The following is a 26,722-nucleotide window of genomic DNA, read 5'->3' on the forward strand; positions in this document are numbered from 1 at the left end:
CATCATCCTGCTACCAAAGCCTGGAAGAGACACAACAACAAAAAGAGAATTTTAGACCAATATCCCTAATTAACATCGATGCGAAATTCTTCAATAAAATACTGGCAAACCGAATCCAGCAGCACATCAAAAAGTCTATCCACCATGATCAAGTTGGCTTCACCCCTGGGATGCAAGGCTGATTCAACATATGCCAATCAATAAACGTAATTTATCACATAAACAGAACCAAAACCACATGATTATCTCAATAGATGCAGAAAAGGCCTTTGACAAAACTCAACAGCCCTTCATGCTAAAAACTCTCAATAAACTAGGTATTGATGGAACACATCTCAAAATAATAAGAGCTATTTATGACAAACCCATAGCAAATATCATACTGAATGGGCAAAAACTGGAAGCATTCCCTTTGAAAACCACCACAAGACAAGGATGCCCTCTCTCACCACTCCTTTTCAACATGGTGTTGGAAGTTCTGGCCAAGGCAATCAAGCAGGAGAAAGAAATAAAGGGTATTCAATTAGGAAAAGAGGAAGTCAAAGGGTCCCTGTTTGCAGATGACATGATTGTCTATTGAGAAAACCCCATCATCTCAGCCCAAAATCTCCTTAAGCTCATAAGCAACTTCAGCAAAGTTCAGGATACAAAATCAATGTGCGAAAATCACAAGCATTCTTATACACCAATAACAGACAGAGAGCCAAATCATGAGTGAACTCCCATTCACAATTGCTACAAAGAGAATAAAATACCTAGGAATCCAACTTACAAGGGATATGAAGGACCTCTTCAAGGAGAACTACAAACCACTGCTCAACAAAATAAAAGAGGACACAAACAAATGAAAGAACATTCCATGCTCACAGATAGGAAGAATCAACATCATGAAAATGGCCATACTGCCCAAGGTAATTTATAGATTTAATGCCATCCCCATCAAGCAAAATGGCTTTCTTCACAGAATTGGAAAAAACTAAAGTTCATATGGAACCAAAAAAGAGTCCACATAGCCAAGACAATCCTAAGCCAAAAGAACAAAGCTGGAGGCATCACACTACCTGACTTCAAACTATACTACAAGGCTACAGTAACCACAACAGCATACACAGATACACAGACCAAAACAGATACACAGGCCAATAGAACCGAACAGAGGCCTCAGAAATAACACCACACATCTACAACCATCTGATCTTTGACAAACCTAACAAAAACAAGAAATGGGGAAATGATTCCCTATTTAAAAGTGGTGCTGGGAAAACTAGCTAGCCATATGTAGAAAGCTGAAACTGGATCCCTTCCTTACACCTTATAGAAAAATTAATTCAAGACGGATTAAAGACTTAAATGTAAGATCTAAAACCATAAAAACCCTAGAAGAAAACCTAGGCAATACCATTCAGGACATAGGCATGGGCAAGGACTTCATGGCTAAAACACCAAAAGCAATGGCAACAAAAGCCAAAATTGACAAATGGGATCTAATTAAACTAAAGAGCTTCTGCACAGCAAAAGAAACTACCATCAGTGTGAACAGGCAACCTACAGAATGGGAGAAAATTTTTGCAATCTACCCATCTGACAAAGGGCTAATATCCAGAATCTACAAAGAACTCAAACAAATTTACAAGAAAGAAACAAACAACCCCATCAAAAAGTGGGCAAAGGATATGAACAGACACTTCGGAAAAGAAGACATTTATGCAGCCAACAGACACATGAAAAAATGCTCATCATCACTGGTCATCAGAGAAATGCAAATCAAAATCACAATGAGATACCATCTCACGCAGGTTAGAATGGTGATCATTAAAAAGTAAGGAAACAACAGATGCTGGAGAGGATGTGGAGAAATAGGAACGTTTTTATACTGTTGGTGGGAGTGTAAATTATTTCAATCATTGTGGAAGACAGTGTGGCAATTCCTCAGGGATCTAGAACTAGAAATACCATTTGACCCAGCCATCCCATTACTGGGTATATACCCAAAGGATTATAAATCATGCTACTATGAAGACACATGCACACGTATGTTTACTGCAGCACTATTCACAATAGCAAAGACGTGGAACCAACCCAAATGTCCACCGATAATAGACTAGATTAAGAAAATGTGGCACATATACACCATGGAATACTATGCAGCCATAAAGAAGAATGAGTTCATGTCCTTTGCAGGGAAATGGATGAAGATGGAAACCATCATTCTAAGCAAACTATCACAAGGACAGAAAACCAAACACCACATGTTCTCACTCATAGGTGGGAACTGAACAATGAGAACACTTGGACACGGGGCAGGGAACATCACACACCAGCACCTGTCATGGGCTTCAGGCTGGGGTAGGGATAGCATTAGGAGAAATATGTAATGTAAATGACGAGTTGATGGGTGCAGCGAACCAACATGGTACATGTATACCTATGTAACAAACCTGCACGTTGTGCACATGTACCCTAGTACTTAAAGTATAATAATTAAAAAGAAAGAAAAGAAGACAGGAAGGAAAGAAAGAAGGAAGAGAAGACTACAAAACAACCAGAAAATAAATAACAAAACAGCAGGAATCAGTCCTTGCTTATCAATAATAATGTTGAATGTAAAGGGACTTAACTCCTCAATAAAAAAGACATACAGTGGCTGAATGAATAAAAAGAAAAACATGACCCAATGATCTGTTGCCAATAAGAAACACACTTCACCTATGAAGGCACACATAGACTGAAAATAAAGGGATGGAAAAGGATATTCCATGTCCATGGAAATCAAACAAAGAGCAGGAGTAGCTATATTTATATCAGACAAAATAGATTTCAAGACAAAAACTATAAAAAGAGACAAAGAAGGTCACTATATAAAGATAAAGGGATCAATTCAGCAAAACTATATAACAATCATAAATACATATGCACCTAACATGGGAGCACTCATATGTTATTAGAGGTAAAGAAGGAAATAAACCCCAGTACATTAATAGCTGAAGATTTCAACACCCCGCTTTCAGCATTGGACAGATCTTCCAAACAGAAAATCAACAAAGAAACTTCAGATCTTTGTCTGCAGATCCAGATATAATCTTGTATTTGGAAAGGGATTCCACAAAAAAAACTATTAGAACTGATAAACAAATTTAGTAAAGATGCAAAATACAAAATCAACATACAAAAGTCAGTAGCATTTCTATATGCCAACAGCAAGCAATCTGAAAAGAAATCAAGAAAGTAATGCCATTTACAATAACTAAAAATAAAATTATATATCTAGGAATTAATTAAAGTGAAAGATCTCTACAATAAAAGCTATAAGACACTGATGAAAGAAATTGAGAACATCAAAAAATGGAAAGATATTCCATGTTCATGGATTAAAAGAATCATTATTTTTTAAATGTCCATACTACCCAAAGCAATCTATAGATGTAATGCAATCCCTATCAAAATACCAATTATATTCTTCACAGAAATAAAAAAAAATCCTAAAATTTATATGGAACAACAAAAGATCCAGAATAGCCAAAGCTATCCTAAGCAAAAAGAAAAGTGGAGGAATCACATTACCTGTCTTCAAATTATACTACAGATCTATAATAATCAAGATGGCATGATACTGGCATAAAAACAGACACATAGACCAGAGGAACAGAACAGAAAACCCAGAAGTAAATCTATACATCTACAATGAATTCATGTTTGACAAAGTTTCCAAGAACATACATTGCGGAAAGGACAGTCTCTTCAATAAATGATGCAGGGAAAATTGGATATCCATATGCAGGAGAATGAAACTTGACTCCTATCTCTCACCATATAAAAAAATCAAATCAAAATTAAAGACAAATCTAAGACTACAAACTATGAAACTACCAAAAGAAAACTTTGGGGAAACTCTCCAGTACATTGGGCCAAGCAGAGTTCTTAAGTAATATCCCACAGGCACAGGAAACCAAAGCAAAAATGGACAAATTGGATAACATCAAGTTAAAAAGCTTTTGCACAGCCAAAGAAACAATGAAGTGAATAGACAACCCATAAAATGAGAGAAAATATTTTCAAACTACCCATCTGACAAGGGATTAATAACCAGAATATATGAGGCACTCAAACAACTCTATTGGAAAAAATCTGATAATCCAATCAAAAATGGGCAAAAGATCCAAATACACATTTCTCAAAAGAAGACATACAAATGGCAAACAGGCATATGAAAAAGTGCACAACATCATTGATCATCAGAGAAATGCAAATCAAAACTACAATGAGATGACATCTCACCCCAGTTAAAATGGTTTTTATCCAAAAGACAGGCAACATTGAATGCTGGTGAGGATGTGAAGAAAAAAGAATCCTTGTAGACTGTTGGTGAGAATGTAAATTATTTTCACTATGGAGAAAAGTTTGGAGGTTCCTCAACAAAAAAAAAAACTAAAAATTGAGCTACCATATGATCCACAATCCCACTGTTGGGTATTTACCCAAAAGGAAGGAAATCAGTATGCCAAAGAGATATCTTCACTCCCATGTTTATTGCTAAGAGATATCTTCACTCCCATGTTTATTGCTGCACTATTCACAATAGCCAATATTTGGAAGCAACCTGAGTGTCCATCAACAGATTAATGGATTTTTTAAATGTGGTATATATATATATATATATACACAATGGAGTACCACTTAGCCATAAAAAAAGAATGGGGCCAGATGCAGTGGTTCACGCCTGTAATCCTAACACTTTGGGAGGCCAAAGCAGGCAGATCACTTGAGTTCTGGAGTTCGAGACCAGCCTGGCCAACATGGTGAAATCCCATCTCTATTAAAAATACAAAAATTTTCTAGGCATGGTGGCACATGCCTGTAATCCCAGCTACTTGGGAGGCTGAGGACTGAGAATCGCTTGAACCTAGGAGGCGGAGGTTACAGTGAGCTGAGATTGTTCCACTGCACTACAGCCTGGGCAACACAGCAAGACTCTGTCTCAAGAAAAAAAAATGGGATCCTGTCATTTGCAACAACCTGGATGGAACTGGAGATCATAATGTTAAGTGAAATAAACCAGGCACAGAAAGACAAATTTCACATGTTCTCGCTTATTTGTGGGAGCTAGAAATAAAAACAATTGAACTCATGGAGCTAGAGAGTAGAAGGATGGTTAACAGAGGCTGGGAAGTGTAGTGGGGAATTGGGGGAAAGTGGGGATGGTTAAGGAGAACAAAAGCACAGAAGGAATGAATAAGACCTAGTATTTGCTAGCACAACAGGGTTAGTATAGAAAAAAAATTAATTCTACATTTTAAAATAACTAAAAAAGTGTAATTGGATTAAGACACAAAGATAAATGCTTGAGGTGACAGATACCCCATTTACCCTGATCTGATTATTACACATTGCATACTTGTATCAAAATATCTCATTTAACCAATAGATATATACACCTACTATATAACCAAAAAATATATATAAATAAAAATGAAAAAATAGGTTATATATTTCCCGGTAAATAAAAATGGACATAATCACTATCAAACCATCCTGCCATATAAAATACTAAAATGAGTCCTTCAGGCCAGAATGAAAGCATACTTGATGGTAATTCAAATCCATGTAAAGAATAAAGAGCAACAGTAAAGATAAGTACATTAGGTATTTGATATGGTTTGGCTGTGTCCCCACTCAAATCTCATCTTGTAGCTCCCATAATTCCCACGTGTTGTACGAGGTACCCAGTGGGAAATAATTGAATCAAGGGGGTGGATCTTTTCTGTGCTGTTCTCATGAATAAGTCTCATGAGATCTGATGGTTTTAAAAACAAGAGTTTCCCTGCACAAGCTCTCTCTTTTTGCCTGCTGCCATCCATGTAAGACGTGACTTGCTCTTCCTTGCCTTCTGCCATGAGTGTGAGACCTCCCCAGTCACAACTCTAAGTCCATTAAACCTCTTTATTTTGTAAACTGCCCAGTCTTGGGTATGTCTTTATCAGCAGTGTGAAAAATGGACTAATATAGTATTATAAAAGATGTTATAAACACACTTTTCTGTCTAACTCTTTCCTTCTCCTACCTGTTTTAAAAGATAACAGCATAAATCAATTACAATAGCTGTGTGAATGGGTTTATAATCTGTAAAGATGTAATTTGTATGAAAATAATAATACAAAGAATGGTGACGGGAACATAGATATACTTGGGCAAAGTTTTTGTATAATACTGAAGTTACGTTAGTATAAATCCAAACAAGATTATTTTAAGCTAAGATTAAACTAACTGTAATATCCAGATAAATCAGAAAGAAAATAACTCCAAAAATAGTAAAATAAACAGCAATCAAATTTAAAAGGTACACTAGGAAATATCTATTTAACACCATAAAAGAAAAACTTGAGGAACAAAAAATATGACATATATAAAATAATAAAATAAAACATGTATATCCTACTTATAAATCAAAAGGCAGAGATAGTCAGAATGGACCCTCCCCCCCAAAAAAACCAACTATACCACTACGTATATACTGTCTACAAAAGACAAACTTTAGATCAAAAGACACAAATAGGTTGAAAGTAAAAAGATTTTTTAAAATATGCCATGCATGAAGTAATCAAAGAGAGCTGGAGTGGCTATACTATGAGACAAAATAGATTTTAGGACAAAAATTGTTACTTGAAAAAGTACATTTTATAATGATAAGAAGGTCAATCTATCAGGTATATATAATGATTATAAACACATATGGCCCTAACAACAGAATCCCAAAAATACGTGAAGCAAAAACTTACAGAATTGAAGTGAGATATGGATAATTCAAGAATATAATTGGAGATGTCAATACTCCACTTTCAATAATAGAATGAACTAAGCAGAAGATCAACCAAGAAAGAGAAGACTTAACTAACACTATAAATCAACTAGACCTAACAGACTTCTAGAGAACATTCCACCCAACCGCAGCAGAATATACATTCTTTTAAGTGCACATGAACATTATCCAAGATAAACCATATGTTATACCATAAAACAAGCCTCAGTAAATTTTAAAAGATTAAAATCATACAAGGCCAGACACAGTGACTCATGCCTGTAATCCTAGCACTTTGGGAGGCCGAGGAGGGTGGATCACCTGAGGTCAGGAGTTCGAGACCAGTCTGGCTAACATGGCGAAACCCCATCTCTACTAAAAATACAAAAAATTAGCCAGGCATGGTGGCACATGCCTGTAATCCCAGCTACTCAGGAGGCTGAGGCAGGAAAATTGCTTGACTCAGGAGGCAGAGGTTGCAGTGAGCCGAGACCATGCCATTGCACTCCAGCCTGGGCCACAGGAGACTCTGTCTCATTTAAAAAAAAAAAAAAAAAAATACAAAATATATTCTGCAATCGCAATGAAATTAAAAGATAAATCAACAGAAAAAATTTAGAAAAATCAGAAATATGTGGAAATTAAACAACACATTCTTAATTAACCAATGGATTAAAGAAGAAATCACAAAAGAAATTAGAAAATACTTTGAGATAAATCCAAATGAAAACACAACATACTAAAACTTATGGGATACAGGAAAGCAATGCTTAGAGGAAAATTTATTGCTATAGAGGCCTATATTTTAAAAACAACAAAGGTCCCAAATCAATAGCCTAATTTTCCACCTTAAAAAACTATAAAAAAGAGCAAACTATACCCACACCAAGCAGAAGGAATGAAATAATAAAGATTAGAGAGATGTTAATATAACGGAGAATATAAAATGAGAATATAAAAATGACAGAAAAATAATTTAAAGGTTGTTTTTTCAAAATATCAACAAAATTGAAAAGCTTTTAACTAGGTTGACCACATTAAAAAAAGACTCAAATAACTAAAATAAGTAATGAAAAAAGGGACATTACAATATAGATTATCTATATTATCTAACATATTAGATACATTAGATAAAATATCTAATATATATTTCTAATATCTATATATCTAATATAGATATATATTATCTAATACAAATGGGCACATTCTCAGAAAGGCTTAAATATCAAAACTACTGTGCTACCATGTTTATTGCAGTATTATTGTGAATAAATAGCCAAGATATGGAAATAATAACCTAAGTATCCATCAACATAACTCTCAGGACGGAAAAGTGGCTATAAAGAGGGCATTCCTCAAAAACATTGAAAGGCAACCTGCTGGCATCTGGGTAAAAAGACTAAAATCATGGTTAAGTAACGGACACACTGAAAGTTTGGGAGGAAAAGCTGGGGAGAGAGATTATTTGAATAATTAGTGTATCAGAAAGTTTCTGTCCGGGCGCGGTGGCTCACGCTTGTAATCCCAGCACTTTGGGAGGCCAAGAAGGACGGATCACGAGGTCAGGAGATCAAAACCATCCTGACTAACACGGTGAAACCCCCTCTCTACTATAAATACAAAAAATTAGCTGGGCGTGGTGGCGGGCGCCTGTAGTCCCAGCTACTCGGGAGGCTGAGGCAGGAGAATGGCGTGAACCTGGGAGGCGGAGCTTGCACTGAGCCGAGATCGAGCCGAGATCGCGCCACTGCATTCCAGCCTGGGCGACAGAGCAAGACTCCATCTCAAAAAAAAAAAAAAAAAAAAGTGTCTGCATGTATTGGACATCCAGAAAAGCACATGCATGCCCACGGAATGATGCAAGTAACATACAAACTGTCCAGACTTTACCTTTTGTTTTTTTATTATGAAGTATGCAAAGAAACAACAAAGTATGGCTAGGAGAAATTAAAATAAACTGCTACTAAGGAAGCACAGATATTGGACCAAAACTTTAAATCAACTGTCTTAAAAATGTTCAAAGAGCTAGGGGAAGATAGGTCAATTGAAATTGTTCAGCCTAAAGAAAAGGAAGAAGAATGAAGAAAAATTTATAGAGCCTCAGAGACCTATAAGACACCCTTAAGTGTACCACTTATGCATGGTGGGAGCTCCAGAAAAAGAGGAGAGAGAGAAAGGGAAAGAAAAAATATTTAAAGAAGTAATGGCTGAAAATGTTACAAATTTGATAAAAGAAATGATTGTACACATTCAGGAAGCTCAACAAACTCCAAAAGAATAACATAAAAGATCCACACTGATACATGACAATAAAACTTTCAAAAGAGAAAGACATTTTGAAAGAGAAAATATTGAAAGCAGCAAAAAAGAAGTGATTTCTCACATATTAAGACACTGAAGGTGAACAGTCAATTTCTCAGCAGAATTCATGGAAGTGAGAAAGCAGTAAGACAACATATTTACAGTTGAAAAAAATACCATCAACCAGAAATTCTACATTCAGCAAAACTACCTTTCAGAAATAAAGAAGAAATTAAGACATTCCCAGATAAACAAATCCTAAGTTAATCTATAGTAGGCCTGCCATACAAGAAATTCTAAAAGGATATCCTCAAGTAGAAATGAAAGATATAGTAACTTGAAGCCATATGAAGAAATAAAAAAATACTGGTTTTGGTATCTATATAGGTGATTTAATAGCCAGCATTGTATTTTTGGTTTGAACCTCTTTTTATGTATGATTTAAATGATGAATGTACAAAATAATTATAATAAATCTATGTTAATAGGCACACACTGTATAAAGATGCTATTTGTGACAACAATAACACACAAAAAAGGAGAGACAGACATGTATTATATAACAGCAGGGTTTTGTATACCATTGAAGCTAGGATGGTTTTAATTCAAAATAGGCTGTTATAAGTTTAGGAGGCCAATTGTAATCTCTAAGTAACCACTAAGACAATAACTAAAAATGTATATACAGAAAAGGAATGAGAAAGGAATCAACATGATACACTATAAAAAAATCAACTAAACACAAAGGATGGTAGTAATGGAAGAACTGAGGAACAGAAAACATGTAAAAATAAATAGCAAAATGACAGAAGTCCTTCCATAGCAGTAATTACTTTAAATGTAGATGTATTAACCTTTCCAATAAAAAGACAAAGATTGGCAAAATAGATTTTTTAAAACGTGATCCGACTATATAGTGTAAGATTCTTTTTAGTTTCAAAGACATTAATAAGTTGAAAATACAACTAGGGAAAAAGATATGCCATGCAAATAATAACCAAAAGAGAGCTGGAGCTGCTATACTAATATCAGACAAAATAGACTTTAAGTCAAAAACTGTTATGAGGGACGAAGAAGTGCATTATATATTGATAAAAGCGTCAATTAAACAAGAAGACTTTATTTCTTCTTGTTTATAATATTTATTTATAGAAAATAATTATTTGTAGAAAACAACAAGCTCAAATTATATGAAGCAAACATTGACAGATTTGAAGGGAAAAGCAGACAGTTCTACAATAATAGTTGGAGATTTTAATACCCCACTTTTTTTGTGTGAAATAGGGTGTCACTCTGTGGCCCAGGCTGAAGTGCAGTGGCACAATCACAGCTCAGACAGCCTCAACCTCCTGGTCTCAAGCAATCCTCCCACCTCAGCCCACCAGTAGCTGGGACCACAGGTGCACACCACCACACCCGGCTGATTTTTTGTGTTTCTCACTTTCAATAATGAGTAGAACACTAGACAGAAGGCCAGTAAGAAAATATAGGACTTGAACACTATTAACCAATTAGACCTAACACATATGAAGAACATTCCACCCAACAATAGCAAATACACATTCTTTCCATGGAATATTCTCCAGGATAAACCATATGTTAGGCCACAAAACAAGCCTTAATATATTTTAAAAGATTGAAACCATACAATGTATCTTCTCTGAACACAGCAGAATGAAGCTAGAAATCAATAAGAGAAGGAAAACTGGAAAATTCATACATATTTGGAAAATTAGACAACATACTTTTAAACAACCAATGTATCAAAGAAAAAAAATCACAGAGAAAATGAGAAAATATCTTCAGATGAATGAAAACATAACACCAAACACTTGAGAGATGCAGCAAAAGCATCAGCTTAGAGGGAAATTTGTAACTATAAAACAGCTACATTAAAAAAAAAGATCTCAAATTGATAAATCATCATTTTGTAAAATATATACATACCTATAGATATAGACACATAGACTTGCATGGGGGTATTTCCAGAAGGATAAACATCAAAATGTCAATAAAGGTTATCTCTTGAGTGTTTGGGAATTTTTTTCTTTACGCTTTCTTTTTTATATTTCTATGATTATTACATTCAAGTTATAAAATGGAAAAATAAATCTCCAAAACCAATAGCCCTTTGAAGCTACAAGCCATAGCCCAAGACCTATTTTACTCTAAACACAGTATCCAATGGTGTCATGCAGTTTTAAATAAATAAGGTAGATAATTCATAAAGTGACATTCAACAAGCACTTCTTGAGCACCTATTATGTTCTAGGCACTGTTACATAAATGACTTTACTTCAGTGTGCTTAGATTCCCCTTTCCATTCGTAAGTATGGTGTCAAGTGTATCCACTCTCCCTGTCACACTTCGATCACAAGTATTTGAATTTGGATTTTAAGTCTCATTTCTAATTGTTTAATGCAGTTAAATCCCTACTAAAGGAATATCTGGCATCACACTACCAACCCTTGGCCTGCCTCAGTGATTTCAGGCTTTGCAAGGTCAAAGTAATTTGTCTCATCAATCACCACCTCTGTACTGGCCTACTCCTGAAAGCAGACAGCCTACTGACTCTGAGGTGCATTCTTAAGGTTGATTGCAAAGGGGGAGGACCAAATCTCAAAAACTGGGCCCCACTGGCCAACACTATCAAATACAAATTCTCCACTTGCTAAATATTCCTTCTGGTATCTTTCTCCCACTTTCCTTACTCCCTTCCTTTCTGGAACTCTGATTTGGCCTCCTTCTAACTCGCCTCTCTGCTGTAAGACCACTAGATGGTGCAGTTTTAGAACCCATTCTCACTGGATCTTCTCTCCTCTCTCTGGCTCTCCCGCCACAGATCATATGTCTAATCCAGCAAGAAAACACCTTGGGGCAGGAGTTTCCACTGCCAAGACAGCTATACCCAAAGGGGATGGCAATAGCAACAACCTCTGTTCAGTTTTGTGGTCCTCGTGCAGCTGGTTGTGTGTTCATCTGTTGACATTTGGAGGTGCGGTGGGGGATGTTAATCAGAGGAGCAGTACCTGAGAGAGGGCCTCTTTCTCACACACTGCGGAGAACCTCCGTGAACAAGGAAGAGGGTAACACTCTAGGTGGCGATGCACGGAGCCCCGTGGCCTGGTTGCTCGGCAGGGTGAGGAGAAGCTCTAACTGCCAGAGCCTGAGAATCGCCCCTTCTCAGGACATGGCGTACTCCCTGCGCTCGCCTGCGCGCTGCAGGGTCAGCTGACTGCCGTCCCTCCACTTACAACAGCGGGACGGCCACTCGCCCTGACGCACGCAGTGACCCGAACAAAGCCCGTGGGAATCATGGGGCGTTCCTGGAGGGTCGCCTAGACGACCCAGCCCAACCCCACCCACAGTGCCTGGCAACCTAGACCAGTCAGGGACGCGGCAGGAAATGGAAGAGCCTCCGCAAGAGGCTCTGGCTGAACCCTTGAAACATGAAAGCCCAGCCGCTCCCTCAAGTGCTGGCCATACTAAGGGCCAGGAAGAAGACGACCAGAAGAACCAGGCCAAAAGGAAGGCAGATAACCACACTGCTCACAGAATAGCTGACCAGACTGCCCTAAGAGTGCCTAGCCAGGCTGAATCCAGCATATTTAGCCAAGCTACCAACGGAGTAGCTGAACAAAATGGGCATAGTACACCTGGTCAGACTGGCCGCAGAGCATCCAACCCTGCTGATGTTTCTGACCTTAGAGCAGATGATCAGGTTAACCAAACACCGTCTGAACAGACTGAAGGCAAGGCATCTAGCCAAGCTAATAATGTACAGTATGAACAGAGTGATGGTCAGGTGTCTGGCCTGACGGAGGAAAGAACTGCTGAACAGACTGAACGAAGATTACCTAGCCAGGCTGAGAGAAGAACTTCTGGGCAGATTGATGGTAGACTGTCTATGCCATCTGACCAGAGAGGTTCCAGACAGATTGACCACAGAATGTCAGGCCAGGCTGAGAGAAGAACTTCCGAGCAGATTAGTGGTAGATTATCTACACAGTCTAACCGAAGAGCTTCTAAACAGACCGACCACAGAATGGCAGGCCAGTCTGAGAGAAGAGCTTCCCAGCAGACGGACCGCAGAATGTCTGGCGAGGCTGAGCGAAGAACTTCTGAGCAGATTACACACAGATTATCCAAACTATCTGAGAGAAGACCTTCTGTGCAGATTGACAGTGGGTCATCCATCCCATCTGACCGAAGTCCTTCTGTACAGATTGACAGTGGATCGTCCGTACCATCTGACCAAAGACCTTCCGTACAGATTGACCGCAGAATGTCAGGGAAAGTTAGGAGAAGAAGTTCTGAGAAGACTGACTACAGATTGGCTGGCCTGGCTGACCAAGGAACTTCTGAGCAGACTGACCTCAGATTGTATGGCCTCGTTGACCACAAAACATCTGTAAAGACTCACCACCAAGTGTATGGCCAAGCCACTGAACTAGCTGAACACCAGGCTATTGACCAAGCTCATAGTAATGCTGATCAACCTCCAGTTGACAATGCTCACTACACTGAACCTGACCAGATTGACCACTTAGCAGACAGACAAGCTAATCATAAAGACCAGCTGTCTTACTATGAAACACTTGGCCAGTCTGAAGACAGAACATTTCCCCAGTTAGGCAACAGCAAAGAGGACAAAGAGGCTGACTACAGAGTACAACCCTGCAAATTTGAGGATAGCCAAGTAGACCTCAATTCCAAGCCTTCAGTTGAAATGGAAACTCAAAATGCAACCACTATCCCAGCCTACAACCCAGCTGATGCCAGATTCACCAGTAACTTCCAAGCAAAAGACCAAGCCCTTTTCCCAAGACTCCCCTCCATCTCATCCAAATTGAACTATACCAGCAGTCAAGAAAAAACTCAAGCCATAGTAACCAAATCTGTAAGTTAAATGGGCGTTTGATACCTACCTGGGAGATCAGAGATCTAGACGGGGCCTGGAGAGTAAAAATAGGGGTACAATGGAAGGGCACATGTTGCATCAAGGATAAAGAATAAACCCACATGTTGTGGTATGTGTGACCCATAATTTCAGGAAGGGCAAGAGAAGGATGGGAAATAAAAGAGAAGTATTGCCTTCTCTACTACCCAAAGGCCATTCAGGAAGGATTAATAAACCAGGATTCAGGAAACCTGCATTTTAAGTCCTGGTTCTGCAACTAACTCTGTGATATTAAGTCATTTTCACTCTCTGGGCTTCTACCAGGAGAAGGGAATTTGGAGTCGATTAGACATCCCTGTGAAGGGAAAAGTACTTGAAGTTGATTGGCAATGCCTAAGGTACCTCCCAGGACATGAGGTGCATTATATTGCACCTGGAGACCTGGAGGATTATCCAAGTCTCTCTTAAAAATGTGTCTTTTCTCCAACTCCTGGTGTTAAGATCTCATCAACATCAGGTTTCACTGATAATGACAATTCCTAGGCCCTTCAGGTTTACTAAGGACTCTTTGGTGGGGGATTTAAATTTCAGGATGAATTTTCAGAAATTGAGCAAGGAAAGGGTTATCGTATACGCAATCAAACTTATAGAAGGTTCCCTTCTATAGTTTATGAAGATCCTTACCAAGTTTCACTCCAATACATGGAAAAACACCACATTCTGCAAATATTCCAGGTAAACCTCTCAATTTCTCTCTTTAATTATAAGTTTTTCAAGAGGTACAAGAAAGGGTGTATTCTGTAAAAAGGGATATATTCTAATTGAGAAGACAATAAGTGCATTAAGATGTAGTTACCATAAGTAGTAAATGATAAACACCAAATAGATGATACCATCATATGAAGCCATTCAGAGGGATTAGAGATCGGGTAGGTTGGTTGATACGGAAAAACTTGGCCAAAGGGTTAAATAGCCAGTCTAGGAAGGAAGGACAAAATATTATCAATTGAAAAGAAGAGAAAAAGGCAATCCAGGCAGAAGTATTATACCGTCACGTGTTGCTTAATAACGAGGATATCTTCTGAGAGTTCTGAAACATGCATCATTAGGCAATTTTGTCACTGTGTAAACATCAGTGTACTTACACAAATCTAGATGATATAGCCTACCACACACTTAGGCTATATGGCATAGACTATTGCTCCTAGGCCACAAACCTGTATTGTACATTATTATAGTGAATACTGTAGGCAATTGTAACACAATGGGAAGTATTTGTGTATCTAAACATAGAAAACATACAGTACAATTACCATATGAGAGATAAAAATGGTACACCTCTATGGAGTACTTAACTATGTATGGAGCTTGCAGGCCTGGAAGTTGCTCTGAGCGAGTCAGTGAGTGAGTGGTGAGTCAGTGTAAAGGCCTTGGATGTTACTGTACAATACTGTAGACTTTAGAAACATTGTACAGTTAGGCTACACTAAATTTTTTAACATATTTTTCTTCAAAACCAAATTAACCTTAGCTTACTGTAGCCTTTTTACTTTATAAATTTTTAAATTTTTTTAATCTGACTGTTTTGTAATAACGCTTAGCTTAAAATACACATAGTACAGCTATACAAAAATGTTTTTCTTTACATTCTTATTCTGTAACCTTGGTTCTATTTTTAAATTTTTTTTTACTTTTATTTTTCTACTTTTTAAACATTTTTGATAAAAACTAAGACACAAATACACACATTAGCCTATGCCTACAGGATCAGGATCATCAATATCACTGTCTTCCACCTTCACAACTTGTCCCACTGGAAGGTCTTCAGAGGCAATAACATGCATGGAGCTCTCATCTCCTGTGATAACAATGCCTTCTGGAATACCCCCTGAAAAACCTCCCTGCTGTTCTACAGTTAACTTTTTTAAATAGGTAGACAGTGTACATTCTAAATAAATCACATAGCAAGTACATAAACCAGCAGCATAGTCATTTATTTTCAAGTAGGATGTATTGTAAATAACTTCGTGTGCTATATTTTTATACAACTGGTAGCAAAGTAGGTTTGTTTACACCAGCTTCACCACAGACACGAGTAATGCTTTGCACTATGGCATTATGACAGCTATGACGTCACTAGACAATAGGAATTTTTCAACTCCATTAAAATCTTGAAACACATCACTATATGGAACACGACTATACTTTCAAAAGATGACCAATCTCGTGACCATCTAAGAATGCACATTCTCTAGAGGGGAAAAGAAATACTTTAAAATTGCTTCTAATTCTTCAAATTACAAATCTCATTGACCTCAGAATGTGGTGCTGGAACTTGTGGTTAGAAAGGTGTAAAATAACAATGGCTTACCTCAAATGAAAATCTTTAAACTGAAAATTTTTGAATGCAAAGAAGTAGAGCATGGAGGAAAGAGCACAGATTTTGTAATCTGTTAGCCCAAGTCTCAAATCCTAACTTTGCACTTCTTATCTTTGTGATTTGGGAAAAATTATTTAACTTTTGTGAACCTAAGATTCCTCATATAAAATAAGGATAAGTGATGTCTACTTCATTAACCTTGGTCTATGCCTTTTCCTTTTTCAAATGTCTTTTTGTTGGAAGAGTACTAATGTCTGGGTTTCTGGCTTTAATTAAAGAACTACTAATTATTAAACTGAAGGATGAAACCTGTTGAGACTTCCATTGAGACAGTAGAGTTTTAATCATTTTATAATTTTCTTCACCTGTGAAGAAAAAACTGCTTATGCATGCAACATTGTCATAGGAAAAAATGGTAATTAAATGTGTGTTCAACAGAAATAGATATAAAATACATAATGGAATGATGTTGGTGCCTTAAATAGACCTGATTATTTTATCCTGAAATTTGCCTGATTTTTATGCCCTGCAAGTGAGAATTGTGCCTACTTTATTATAATTTTTTAATTTATTCAATAACAACAAAAGTATGGAAGTGAATCTAAAGTTTGATATATACTTTTTCATAATATTATAATACTGAACATCATTTTTGCCATTTAGAATCAAATGTCTCAGAAGGAAGTTTCTATGCAAAATTGTGCAGTGTTTTAAAATTTTTATTTCGAAGGTTTTTCTTGTACTGTTCTTCAAAGCAAATAATTTATTAATTTCTCAATCTAGCAAGACCACAGTTCTCAAAACAAATATTATCTTCCAAACTTTCTCCCTATCTCTGTGATCTTGGAAACTAGTAAAAATATCAATTGCTATTTATACTAAATTTCTATTTCTCTAAATTTTACCTTAATTTGCCTAATTTTATTAGTAATAATAAAGTAAGCTGTTACTTTCTAGAAATACACGAATTTCTTCAAAATACCATAGTGAGCCAGAAATAGTGGTGTGCACCTATAGTCCTAGCTACTCAGGATGCTGAGGCAGGAAGATTCCTTGAGCCCAGGAGTTTGAAGCTGTAGTGAGCTATGAACTATGATAGTACCACTGCATTCCATCTTGAGTGACAGAGTGGGAACCCATCTCTGAAAAAAACAAAAGCTATGGTATGTGTTAGGTTAGTGGGAAAGATAGCATCAAATATAACCTGACCACATAACTTTTGCTCAGAACCATAATGTGATGCCTTATGCTCTCTTTCTCAGCAGATTACTGAAAACTTAGTCTATGAAAAGCCAGAAGACCCCCTGAATTTTATGCTGTGCCAGGTATAGAATTGGAGAAAAAGAACAACCTTTTTATTCTCTTTATTGTAAAATACAGCACACATACAGCAAAGTGTATAGAACGAAGTACGTACAACTCTGAATTCTTATGAAGTAAACATACCTGTAACTACCATTCAAGTTTTTAAAAAATAAATAAAACATAACCAGCATCCCAGAAGCCCCCCTCCTTTCCCTCACAGTTATTACTTCCCACAAAAGGATTCTTTATGACCTTTATGACAATGACCTCCTCACTTTTCTTTATAATTTTTCACTAAACCTGAATCATGAAACACTTGTGTTTATATTTGTCAGCTTTTGAACTGTATATAAAGGGAACCATATCATATATAATCAATTGTATCTGGTTTCTTATGCTCAAAATTATGTCATTGGGATTGATCCGTGCTGTTGTGTGTGGCTATAGCTCATTCATTTTAATTGGCATGGGTGTCCAATCTTTTGGCTTTCCTGGGCCACTTTGGAAGACAAATTGGAGCCACACATAAAATACACTAACAATGATAGCTGACGAGAAAAAAAATCGCAAAAAAAAAACTAATAATATTTTAAGAAAGTTTATGAATTTGTGTTGGACCTCATTCAAAGCTGTCCTGGACCACATGCAGCCCACAAACTGCAGGTTGGACAAGCCTGCTGTACAGTATTCATTGTGTAGAATACCAGAATTTATCCTTTCAATGGGAATTCAGGTTGTTTCCAACTTGGAGTTATTACAAAAATTTTTGCTGTAAACCTTCTTGCACATGTCCTTTGGTAACACATTTCTCTTGAGTGCATACCTTGAAGAGTAATTGCTGGATCGTAGGGTGTGTGTTTCCTCAGCTTTAGTAGATTATTTCAAACGATTTCCCAAAGTGATTATACCAATCTGTGTTCCCATCAGCAGTGTGTAAGAGTTCCAGTTGTTCCACATCCTTACCAATGCTTACTACTATCAGTGTTTTTAGCATCAGCCATTTTGATAGGTGAATAGTAATATATCATTGCCGTTTCATTTTGCCTTTTCCTGATTACTAAGGCAGTTGCACATCTTTTCATTTGTTTATTGGCCATTTGGAAATACTTATTTTTCTATTGTATTGTTTGTCTTTCTGTGCCTGGCTTAGTTCACTTAACATAAAGATCTCCAGTTCCATCCGTGTTGCTGCAAATAACAGGACTTCCTTCTTTTTATGCCTGCATAGTATTCCGTTATATATATGTGCCACATTTTCTTTATCCATTCATGTGTTGATAAACACTTAGGTTGATTCCTTACCTTGGAACTTTTGAATAGCGCTGTAGTAAACACGGGAGTGCAGGTATCTCTTCAAAACAGATTTCCTTTCCTTTGGAAATATAGCCAGCAGTGGGATTGCTCAATTATATGGTAGTTCTATTTTTAGCTTTGTTTAGGAAACTTGATATATTTTTCATAATGGCTGTAATACTTTACATTTCCACCAGTAGTGTGCAGTATTCCTGTTTCTTCATACCTTCACCAGCACTTGGTTTGTTTGGTGGTTTGCTTTTTTGTTTTAGTTGTTGGTTTGTTTGTTTGTTTGTTGGTCTTTTTGATAATAGCCATTCTAACTGGGATGAGATGGCATCTCATTGTGGTTTTGATTTGCATTTCCCTGATGATTAGTGATGTTGAGCATTTTTCCATGTACATCTTGACAATCTGTATACCTTATTTGGAGATATGTATATTCAGATCTTTTGCTTATTTTAAAGTTGTGTTATTTTTTGCTGAGTTGTCTGAGTTCCTCTAGTTGTTAATCCCTTGTCAGATGAATAGTTTGCAAATATTTTTCCCACTTTGTAGGTTGTCTCTTAACTCATTTTGTTTGCTGTGCAGAGAAGCTTTTTTTAATGAGGCTAGATTACTTGAGATTACTTGATGTAATCTCATTTGTCTAGTTTTGCTTTTGTTGCCTTGACTTTTGAGGTCTTACCTGAAAATCTTCATTCAGATCAATGTCCTGTTGCATTTGTCCAATGTTTTCTTCTAGTATTTTTGAAGTTTCAGGTTTTACATTTAAGTCTGTAATCCATTTTGAGTTGATTTTTATATATAGTGAAAGATAGGGATGCAGTTTTATTCTTCTGCATATGGACATCCTGTTTACCAAGCATCATTTATTAAAGAGTCTGTTCTTTCCCCCAAAATATGTTATTGGCATCTTTGTCAAAAATGAGTTGACTGTAAGTGCATGGATATATTTCTGAGTTGTCCATTCTGTTCCGTTAGTCTATGTGTCTGTTTTTATGCCAGTACCATGCTGTTTTGGTTACTGTAGCTTTGTAGTATACTTTGAATTCACCTAGTGTGATACCTTCTAGTATTCTCTGATGGTTGTTTGTATTTCTGTGGGGTCAGTGGTGGTATCCCCCTTACCATTTCTGATTGTGTTTATTTGAATCTTCTCTCTTTTCTTCTTTATTACTCTAACTAGCAGCCTATCTATTGATACTTTTTTAAACCAGCTCCTGAATTCACTGATTTTTTTGAAGTGTTTTTTGTGTCTCTATCTCCTTCAGTTTCACTCTGAGCTTGGTAATTTCTTGTCTTCTGCTAGCTCTGGGGTTTGTTTGCTCTTAGTTCTCTAGTTCTTTTACTTGCGATGTTAGGGTGACGATTTGAGACCTTTCTAGCTTTTCGATGTGCATTTAGGGCTATAAATTTCCCTCTTAAGACTGCTTTAGCTATATCCCAGAGGTTCTGGTATGTTGTCTTTTTGTTCTGATTGGTTTCAAATAACTTCTTGATTTCTGCCTTAATTTCATTATTTACCCAAAAGTCGTTCAGGAGCAGGTTGTTCAATTTCCATGTAGTTGTGTGGTTTTGAGTGGGTTTCCTAACCTTGAGATCTAATTTGATTGGACTGCAGTCTGAGACACTGTTTGTTATGATTTCACATCTTTTACATTTGCTGAGAAGTGTTTTACTTCCAATTATGTGATCAATTTTAGAGTAAGTGCCATGTGGCACCAAAAAAAATTGTATATTCTGTTGTTTTGGGGTGGAGAGTTCTGTAGATATCTATCAGGTCCAGTTGGTCCAGAGCTGAGTTCTAGTCCTGAATATCTTTTTTAATTTTCTGTCTCGACAATCTGTCTAATAGTAACAGTGGGGTATTAAAGTCTCCCACTATTGTTTTATGGGGGTCTAAGTCTCTTTGTAGGTCTTTAAGAACTTGTTTTATGAATCTGGGTGCTCCTGTATTGAGTGCATATGTATTTAGAAGAGTTAGCTCTTCTTGCTGAATCAAACCCTTTACCATTTTGTAATGTCCTTCCTTGTCTTTTTTGTCCTTTTTTGGTTTAAAGTCTATTTGGTCAGAAACTAGGATTGCAACCCCTGCTTTTTTCTGCTTTCCATTTGCTTTGTAAATTTTCCTGTATCTCTTAATTTTGAGCCTGTGTGTGTCTTTGCATGTGAGATGTCTCTTGAGTTCAGCACACCAATAGGTCTTGTCTTTTTATCCAGCTTGCCATTCTGTGTCTTTTAATGGGGCATTTAGCCCATTTACATTTAAGGCTAATATTGTTATGTGTGAATTTGGTCCTGTCATCATCATGCTGGCTGGTTAATTTTAAAGACTTGTTAACATAGTTGTTTCATAGTGTCGTTGGTCTGTGTACTTTGGGGTATTTTTATAGTGGCTGGTAATGGTTTTTCCAAGTTTGTGCTGAGAGGTCTGCTGCTAGCCTGATTGGGTTCCCCTTGTAGGTTCCTGACCTCTCTCTCTGACTGCCTTTAAGATTTTTTTCTTTTATGTTCATCTTGGTGAATCTGATGACTATGTGCCTTGGGGGATGCTTGTCTTGTGTGGTATCTCACAGGGGTTCTCTATTTTTCTTAAATTTATATGTCCACCTCTGTGGTGAGATTGGGGAAATTTTCGTGAACTATATCCTCACTCTGTTTTCCAAGTTGTTTATTCTCTCTCCTTTTCTCTCAGGAATGTCAGCGAGTCATAGATTTGGTCCCTTCACAATCCCACATTTTTTTGGAGGTTTTATTCATTTTTTAAATTTAAAAAAAATTTTCGTCTGACTGAATTTATTCGAAAAACTGGTCTTCCAGCTCTGATATTCTTTCCTCACCTTGGTCAATTCTTCTGTTAATGATGCTAACTGTATTAGTCATTCTTGAAGTGAATTCTTCAATTCCATAAGTTCAGTTTGGTTCTTTCTTAAAATGGTTATTTCATCTTGCAGTTCCTAAAATGGATCATTTTAGTGGATTCCTTGGGTTGGGTTTCAACTTTCTGCTGGATCTCAATGATCTTTCTTGCCATCCAGATTCTGAATTCTGTCTGTCATTTCAATCTGGTTTAAAACCATTGCTGGGGGACTAGTCTGTTAATTTGGAGGTAAAGGGTCACTTTGGCTTTTGGAATTACCAGAGATTTTGCATTGATTCTTTCTCATGTGTGAGGGCTAGTGTTTCTTTAACTGTGGTGGAAGTTGAGTATAGTCAGTTGGCTTCATTTCTGCTTGCTTTCAGAGGTCCAAAGCTCTGTGCAGAATTTTTGTGGCTGGGTTTTTACTTTAGGTTTCACAGATGCTGTATACTGGCAACATATTTTTAGTGTTATAATTTGGGCTGAAATCCAGTAGATGGTGCTTAAGAGTAGTAGCCAGCAGATAGGCTCTTAGCCCTCTGCTCTTTTGTATTTTGACACATTCACAGTAGTGCTCCGCAGTAGAGAAGAGGGAGATGACCACTCCCCCTCAACTAGGTTCACTCCTGGGCTTTGGGGGAGCCACCACCAATCACTAGCTCTGTACCTGCCTTTCCTTTGTTAGGCGTTCTGGGCTGCAGGGCTCCCTCAGGCAGGGGCCACAGCTGGCAGTCAGGCCATACCCTTCCCTAACTGGCCCTGTGGAGGGAGGCACACCTGCTCCCCAACCAGCCTGAGAACCTGGGCGTTTCACCAGTTTCATTGCTCTGAGAGTGGGAGCTTCCCCCTTGCTTGGGAGCTGCACAAATCAGTAAGTCCCACCTAGCTAGGAACAGCAGGGGTGAATGAAGTCACCTGGTCCATTATCCAGGCATATCCTGGGGGAACACAGAGCTGTGCCCACTCACAGAGTTCAGGCAGAGGTGTGGCCACTGTGTGGAAGCCCCAGCCAGGGAGTCTTTTATGTCTAGGAGCAGCAGTTGGGTGGAGTAATCTGGCCCACCATCCAGGTGCTTCCTGGGAGAACAAGTAGCTGCACCTGCCCACAGAGTTTAGGCAGAGGCAGGTCTTCTCTGCTGGAAGCCCCATCCAGCATGTCACACTTGCCTAGGAGCAGCAGGAGTGGGTAGAGTAACCTCATCTGCTGTTTGGGTGCTTCCTGGAGAAAAAGCAGGAACTGTGTCTTCTGCCAGAGTTCAGGCAGGTGTGGGACCACTGTGCTGGAAGCTGACACTGAGCCTTATCTGTTGAGGGGGAGTGGAGCAATCTGACTGCTCTCTGGCATCATGACTGTGGCCTTTATTGGGGCTATGGCAGCTTGCAGCAGGCTGCTCCAGCACCCAAGGCCTGTGGGTGTTCCTGTGGACTTTAATGTTGCTTCTGCAGAAATCTAGATGGTTCTCAGTATCAGTCTAGAGGCCCTGTGGGAGTCATGGGTGTTCTTCCATTCCTAGGATTGCATAAGTCCCTGTGGGTAGTGTGGATCCCCTGTGGGTTCTCACCTTTTCCCCTTACTGGGGAGCTTCACTTGCCTCCAGGCCAGTCCCAGGTGACTGGCTGCTCAGCTTTGCTCTTCTCTGTTTTCTATGTCCTCTCACTCCCTTGATGGGTCCCCATGTGGTTTCTTCAGTTCCTTTTTTTTTTAACTTTCTGTCTTCTATTTCCTACATTTTCCTTCATTTCTGGTGTATTTTCCTTTATTTGATTGAGCATAGTTAGTTATTACAGCTGCTTTAAAGTGCTTGTCTAGAGCCAAGTGCAGTGGCTCATGCCTATAATCCCAGCACTTTGGGAGGCCAAGGTGGGCAGATCACTTGAGGCCAGGAGTTCGAAGTCAGCCTGGCCAACATGGTAAAACCCCGTCTCTCCTAAAAATACAAAAAATTAGCCAGCCGTGGTGGCAGGCACCTGTAGTCCCAGCTACTCAGGAGGCTGAGGCAGGAGAATGGTGTGAACCTGGGAGGCAGAGCTTGCAGTGAGCCGAGATCGTGCCACTGCACTCCATCCTGGGTGACAGAGCGAGATTCCGTCTCAAAAAAAAAAAAAAAAATTAGCTGAGTGTGGTGGTGCGTACCTGTAATCCCAGCTACTTGGGAGGCTGAGGCACTAGAATCACTGGAACCCAGGAGGTGGAGGTTGCAGTGAGCCAAGATTGCACCACTGCACTCTGGCCTGGGTGACAAAGTGAGACTGTCTCAAAAATAAAGTGCTTGTCTAGTAACCTCAATACCAGATCATCTTGGAGTTGGCATCTACTGATTGTCTTTTTCATTTAAAGTGAATTTCCATGTTTTCTATAAGTAGAATAATTTTAGATAACCTGGGATATCGTTAATATTATATTGTGTAGACTGAGATTAGCTATGGTCTTCTGATAAATGTTGATTTTTTTTAAATGGCAGTTAATATGGTTAGATTCAAAGTAAGTTCTTTCTTGCCTCATGTGATTAACAGGTCATTGCTCAGATGAATTCACATTACTTTGAATTTGTCCTATGAGTACGTGTTCTAGGGGTCAGCCTGAAGTTCATACACAATATTGGAGAATCGTTTTCCCCTTTCAGAATTCTCCCTCACTCTTCAGAATCTGGTCATATTTGGCCAGGCTACTTCCCCTGATTCTTCCATACAGAAAGACAGCGGGATTTCTTATCAGAGTTTTAGGCGTTCTTGCACTGCCACAGCTGTCTGTGACTGTTATTACTATTGGGTCAAAGTTGAAGAAATGAAGAACTCATTTTGGTCACTTGGTCCAAGTTTAGACTTTCCTTTAAAATTTATCTGTCTTTGTTTAGGCTCCAGAGCCTTCAGGAAGTTATGTTTTGGTTTGGTTTGATTTTTGTGTTGGTTTGTTTGTAGTGGGTGAGGTGGGTGTTTTATTTTGTCCATTGTATACAGCTGTTACCTGCAGGAGTCATTTTTAAGTGCCTTTCCTGTATTTAGGAAGCAGAACCTCCTTGTTAAAAAATAATATTCGCATTTAAAGCTTTATCACATAAATTTAAATATATAGTATTTTCATTTAATTTAGTTCTAGATAGTTTCTAATATGTATTATAATTTCTTCTTCAACTTATGGGTTTGGGGACATTATATTATTTGTACAAATTATTAGATATTGGATTTTGTAGTTATCTTTTGGTTTCTAAGTCAATTGCACTTTGTTCATAGAACATACTTTGTATAACATCAAATCTTTGAAATGTGTTTACTTGCTTTATGATACAGCATATGGTTAATAGTTGTGAATAAATTTTTTGTAGTTTAAAAGAAAGGTTTATTCTGCAATCATTGGCAAGTGTTCTGAATGTATCCATTGGGTCAGGCTTACTAAACATGTTGTTCAAGTCTTCTAATATGATTGTGAATTTGTCTATCTCCCTATAGTTCAGTCAGTTTTTGCTGTGTATATGTGCTTGGGGGTTATGTTATTAAGTGTATATGAATTTAGAATTCTTATTTATTTCTGGTAAATTGAACTATTTATTATAAAGAGGTATATCACATACTCTGACTACTTGGTTCAACATTATTGTGGCTATACCAGATTTATTTTTGTTAACATGTAAATGGTACTATATTTTTCTATCCTTATTACTTTTAATTTTCCCCTGTTCTTAGGTTTCAGATATGTTTTTTATAAATAGCATATAGTTGAGTTTTTGCTTTTTTATCATAAGTATTCAAATATGGCAAGTTTTTAACCATTTACAATTAGTACAATTAAAGATATATTTGAGGTTCAATCTCTTGTTTTGCTATGTGCTATTTGCCCTACTTATTATGTTTCTTTTTCTTTACTTTTTGCCTTCTTTTATCATTCCATTTTTTCCCTCTGTTGGCTTAGAAGCTATCTACTTTTATTTTTTGTTGTTTCTTATTGGGGAAATTTTTTAAATTAGTGAACTTTATTTTTTAGAGCAGTTTTAAATTTATAGAAAAATTGGGCAGAAAGAAGTTTCCATATATCTCCTTACCCTTCCCTCATCTCCCACCACTAATTTCTCCTATTATTAACATTTTGCATTAATGTGGTACACCTGTTACAAATTGGTGAGCCAGTATTGATACATTATTATTAACTAAAGACCATAGTTTACATTAGGGTTCTTTCTTTGTGTTGTACATTCTGTGGGTTTTGGACATATATATATATGACATGGGTCTACTGTTACAGTCTTATACAGAATGTGGTCACTGCTCTTATAATCCTCACGATATTTTATAATGGTTCCCACAGAGATTGTAACATATGTCCTTGATGTATCAAAGTACAAATTATTTGCACCATCTCAATATAAGGATTTCTGTATTTTGAATCTCTACATATTTTAGCCTCACAAAATATGGTAATTCCAAGTAAACCAAAATTGCTAGTGGAAAAAAATTGTTTTTCATTCTCCATAGGTGCAGGAAATGATGAAAAAGAGAGACAAAATGTGAAATCTACAAAGAACGAGCCTCTCTTCAGTATTGTTTACAATCATGTGTCAATACTATGTTCTGTTTTCCATCTGAAAAAAAAATGGTTTTGAATAGACATTAGTGGTGACTCTACCTGAATGCGTTCTTAATTTTTAAGTAAAAAATCTATGGAATATCTATGTAAAATTTACATAACAATTACAGATATCTCTCTGGATAATCATACAAAAATATACACATTATACTTATGCATGCATTGATATTTCAATACTCATTCCCCTAAATCTCTGAATGATAAGTCCACAAATCACAACTAGCAATTTGTATGTACTTCTTATAAAGCATATAAATCTGTCTCCAAGCTATTTACAAAATGTCTAATCAGAAAATGTGTGAAAAAGA

At 37.4% G+C, this 26,722-nt stretch overlaps 2 protein-coding genes across 10 annotated transcripts in view; one reads left to right on the top strand and one right to left on the bottom strand.

Annotated features, from left to right (window-relative positions):
* IGSF11 (immunoglobulin superfamily member 11) overlaps positions 1-12,369 on the bottom strand; it is a 236,298-nt gene extending 223,929 nt beyond the window's left edge. The window contains exon 1 of the mRNA XM_031009708.3: positions 12,124-12,369. The gene's annotated coding sequence lies outside the window, so the exon portion shown is untranslated. The remainder of the gene's footprint in view (positions 1-12,123) is intronic.
* Positions 12,370-12,446: 77 nt separating this feature from the next.
* On the top strand, positions 12,447-26,452 carry TEX55 (testis expressed 55). 9 transcript variants are annotated; one of them, XR_002005067.4, is made up of 4 exons: positions 12,447-13,994; positions 14,586-14,729; positions 17,637-17,783; positions 26,303-26,452. XR_002005067.4 is itself a non-coding variant. In XM_019022908.4 (4 exons), exons 1-4 carry the CDS (start codon positions 12,501-12,503, stop codon positions 26,336-26,338), a joined length of 1,737 nt encoding a protein of 578 aa, XP_018878453.4. In that variant the 5' UTR covers positions 12,447-12,500; the 3' UTR covers positions 26,339-26,452. The 9 variants fall into 9 exon arrangements, 8 of the variants coding, with proteins under 8 accessions (XP_018878453.4, XP_018878454.4, XP_055239673.2 ...); XM_019022908.4 differs by having other exon boundaries at positions 17,637-17,699; XM_019022909.4 differs by having other exon boundaries at positions 17,640-17,699.
* The last annotated feature ends 270 nt before the right edge of the window (positions 26,453-26,722 follow it).

Source organism: Gorilla gorilla, chromosome 2 (genome assembly GCF_029281585.2).
Source record: "Gorilla gorilla gorilla isolate KB3781 chromosome 2, NHGRI_mGorGor1-v2.1_pri, whole genome shotgun sequence".
NCBI classification, from domain to species: Eukaryota; Metazoa; Chordata; class Mammalia; order Primates; family Hominidae; genus Gorilla; species Gorilla gorilla.

What these genes read in the sequence shown, in the direction of transcription:
- TEX55 (XM_019022908.4), top strand. Translation starts at nt 12,501, where the DNA reads ATGGAAGAGCCTCCGCAAGAGGCTCTGGCTGAACCCTTGAAACATGAA. An exon ending in ACATTCTGCAAATATTCCAG is followed by an intron (nt 14,730 to 17,636) that starts GTAAACCTCTCA and finishes TCTCTTTCTCAG; the next exon opens with CAGATTACTGAAAACTTAGT. An exon ending in TGAATTTTATGCTGTGCCAG is followed by an intron (nt 17,700 to 26,302) that starts GTATAGAATTGG and finishes CATTCTCCATAG; the next exon opens with GTGCAGGAAATGATGAAAAA.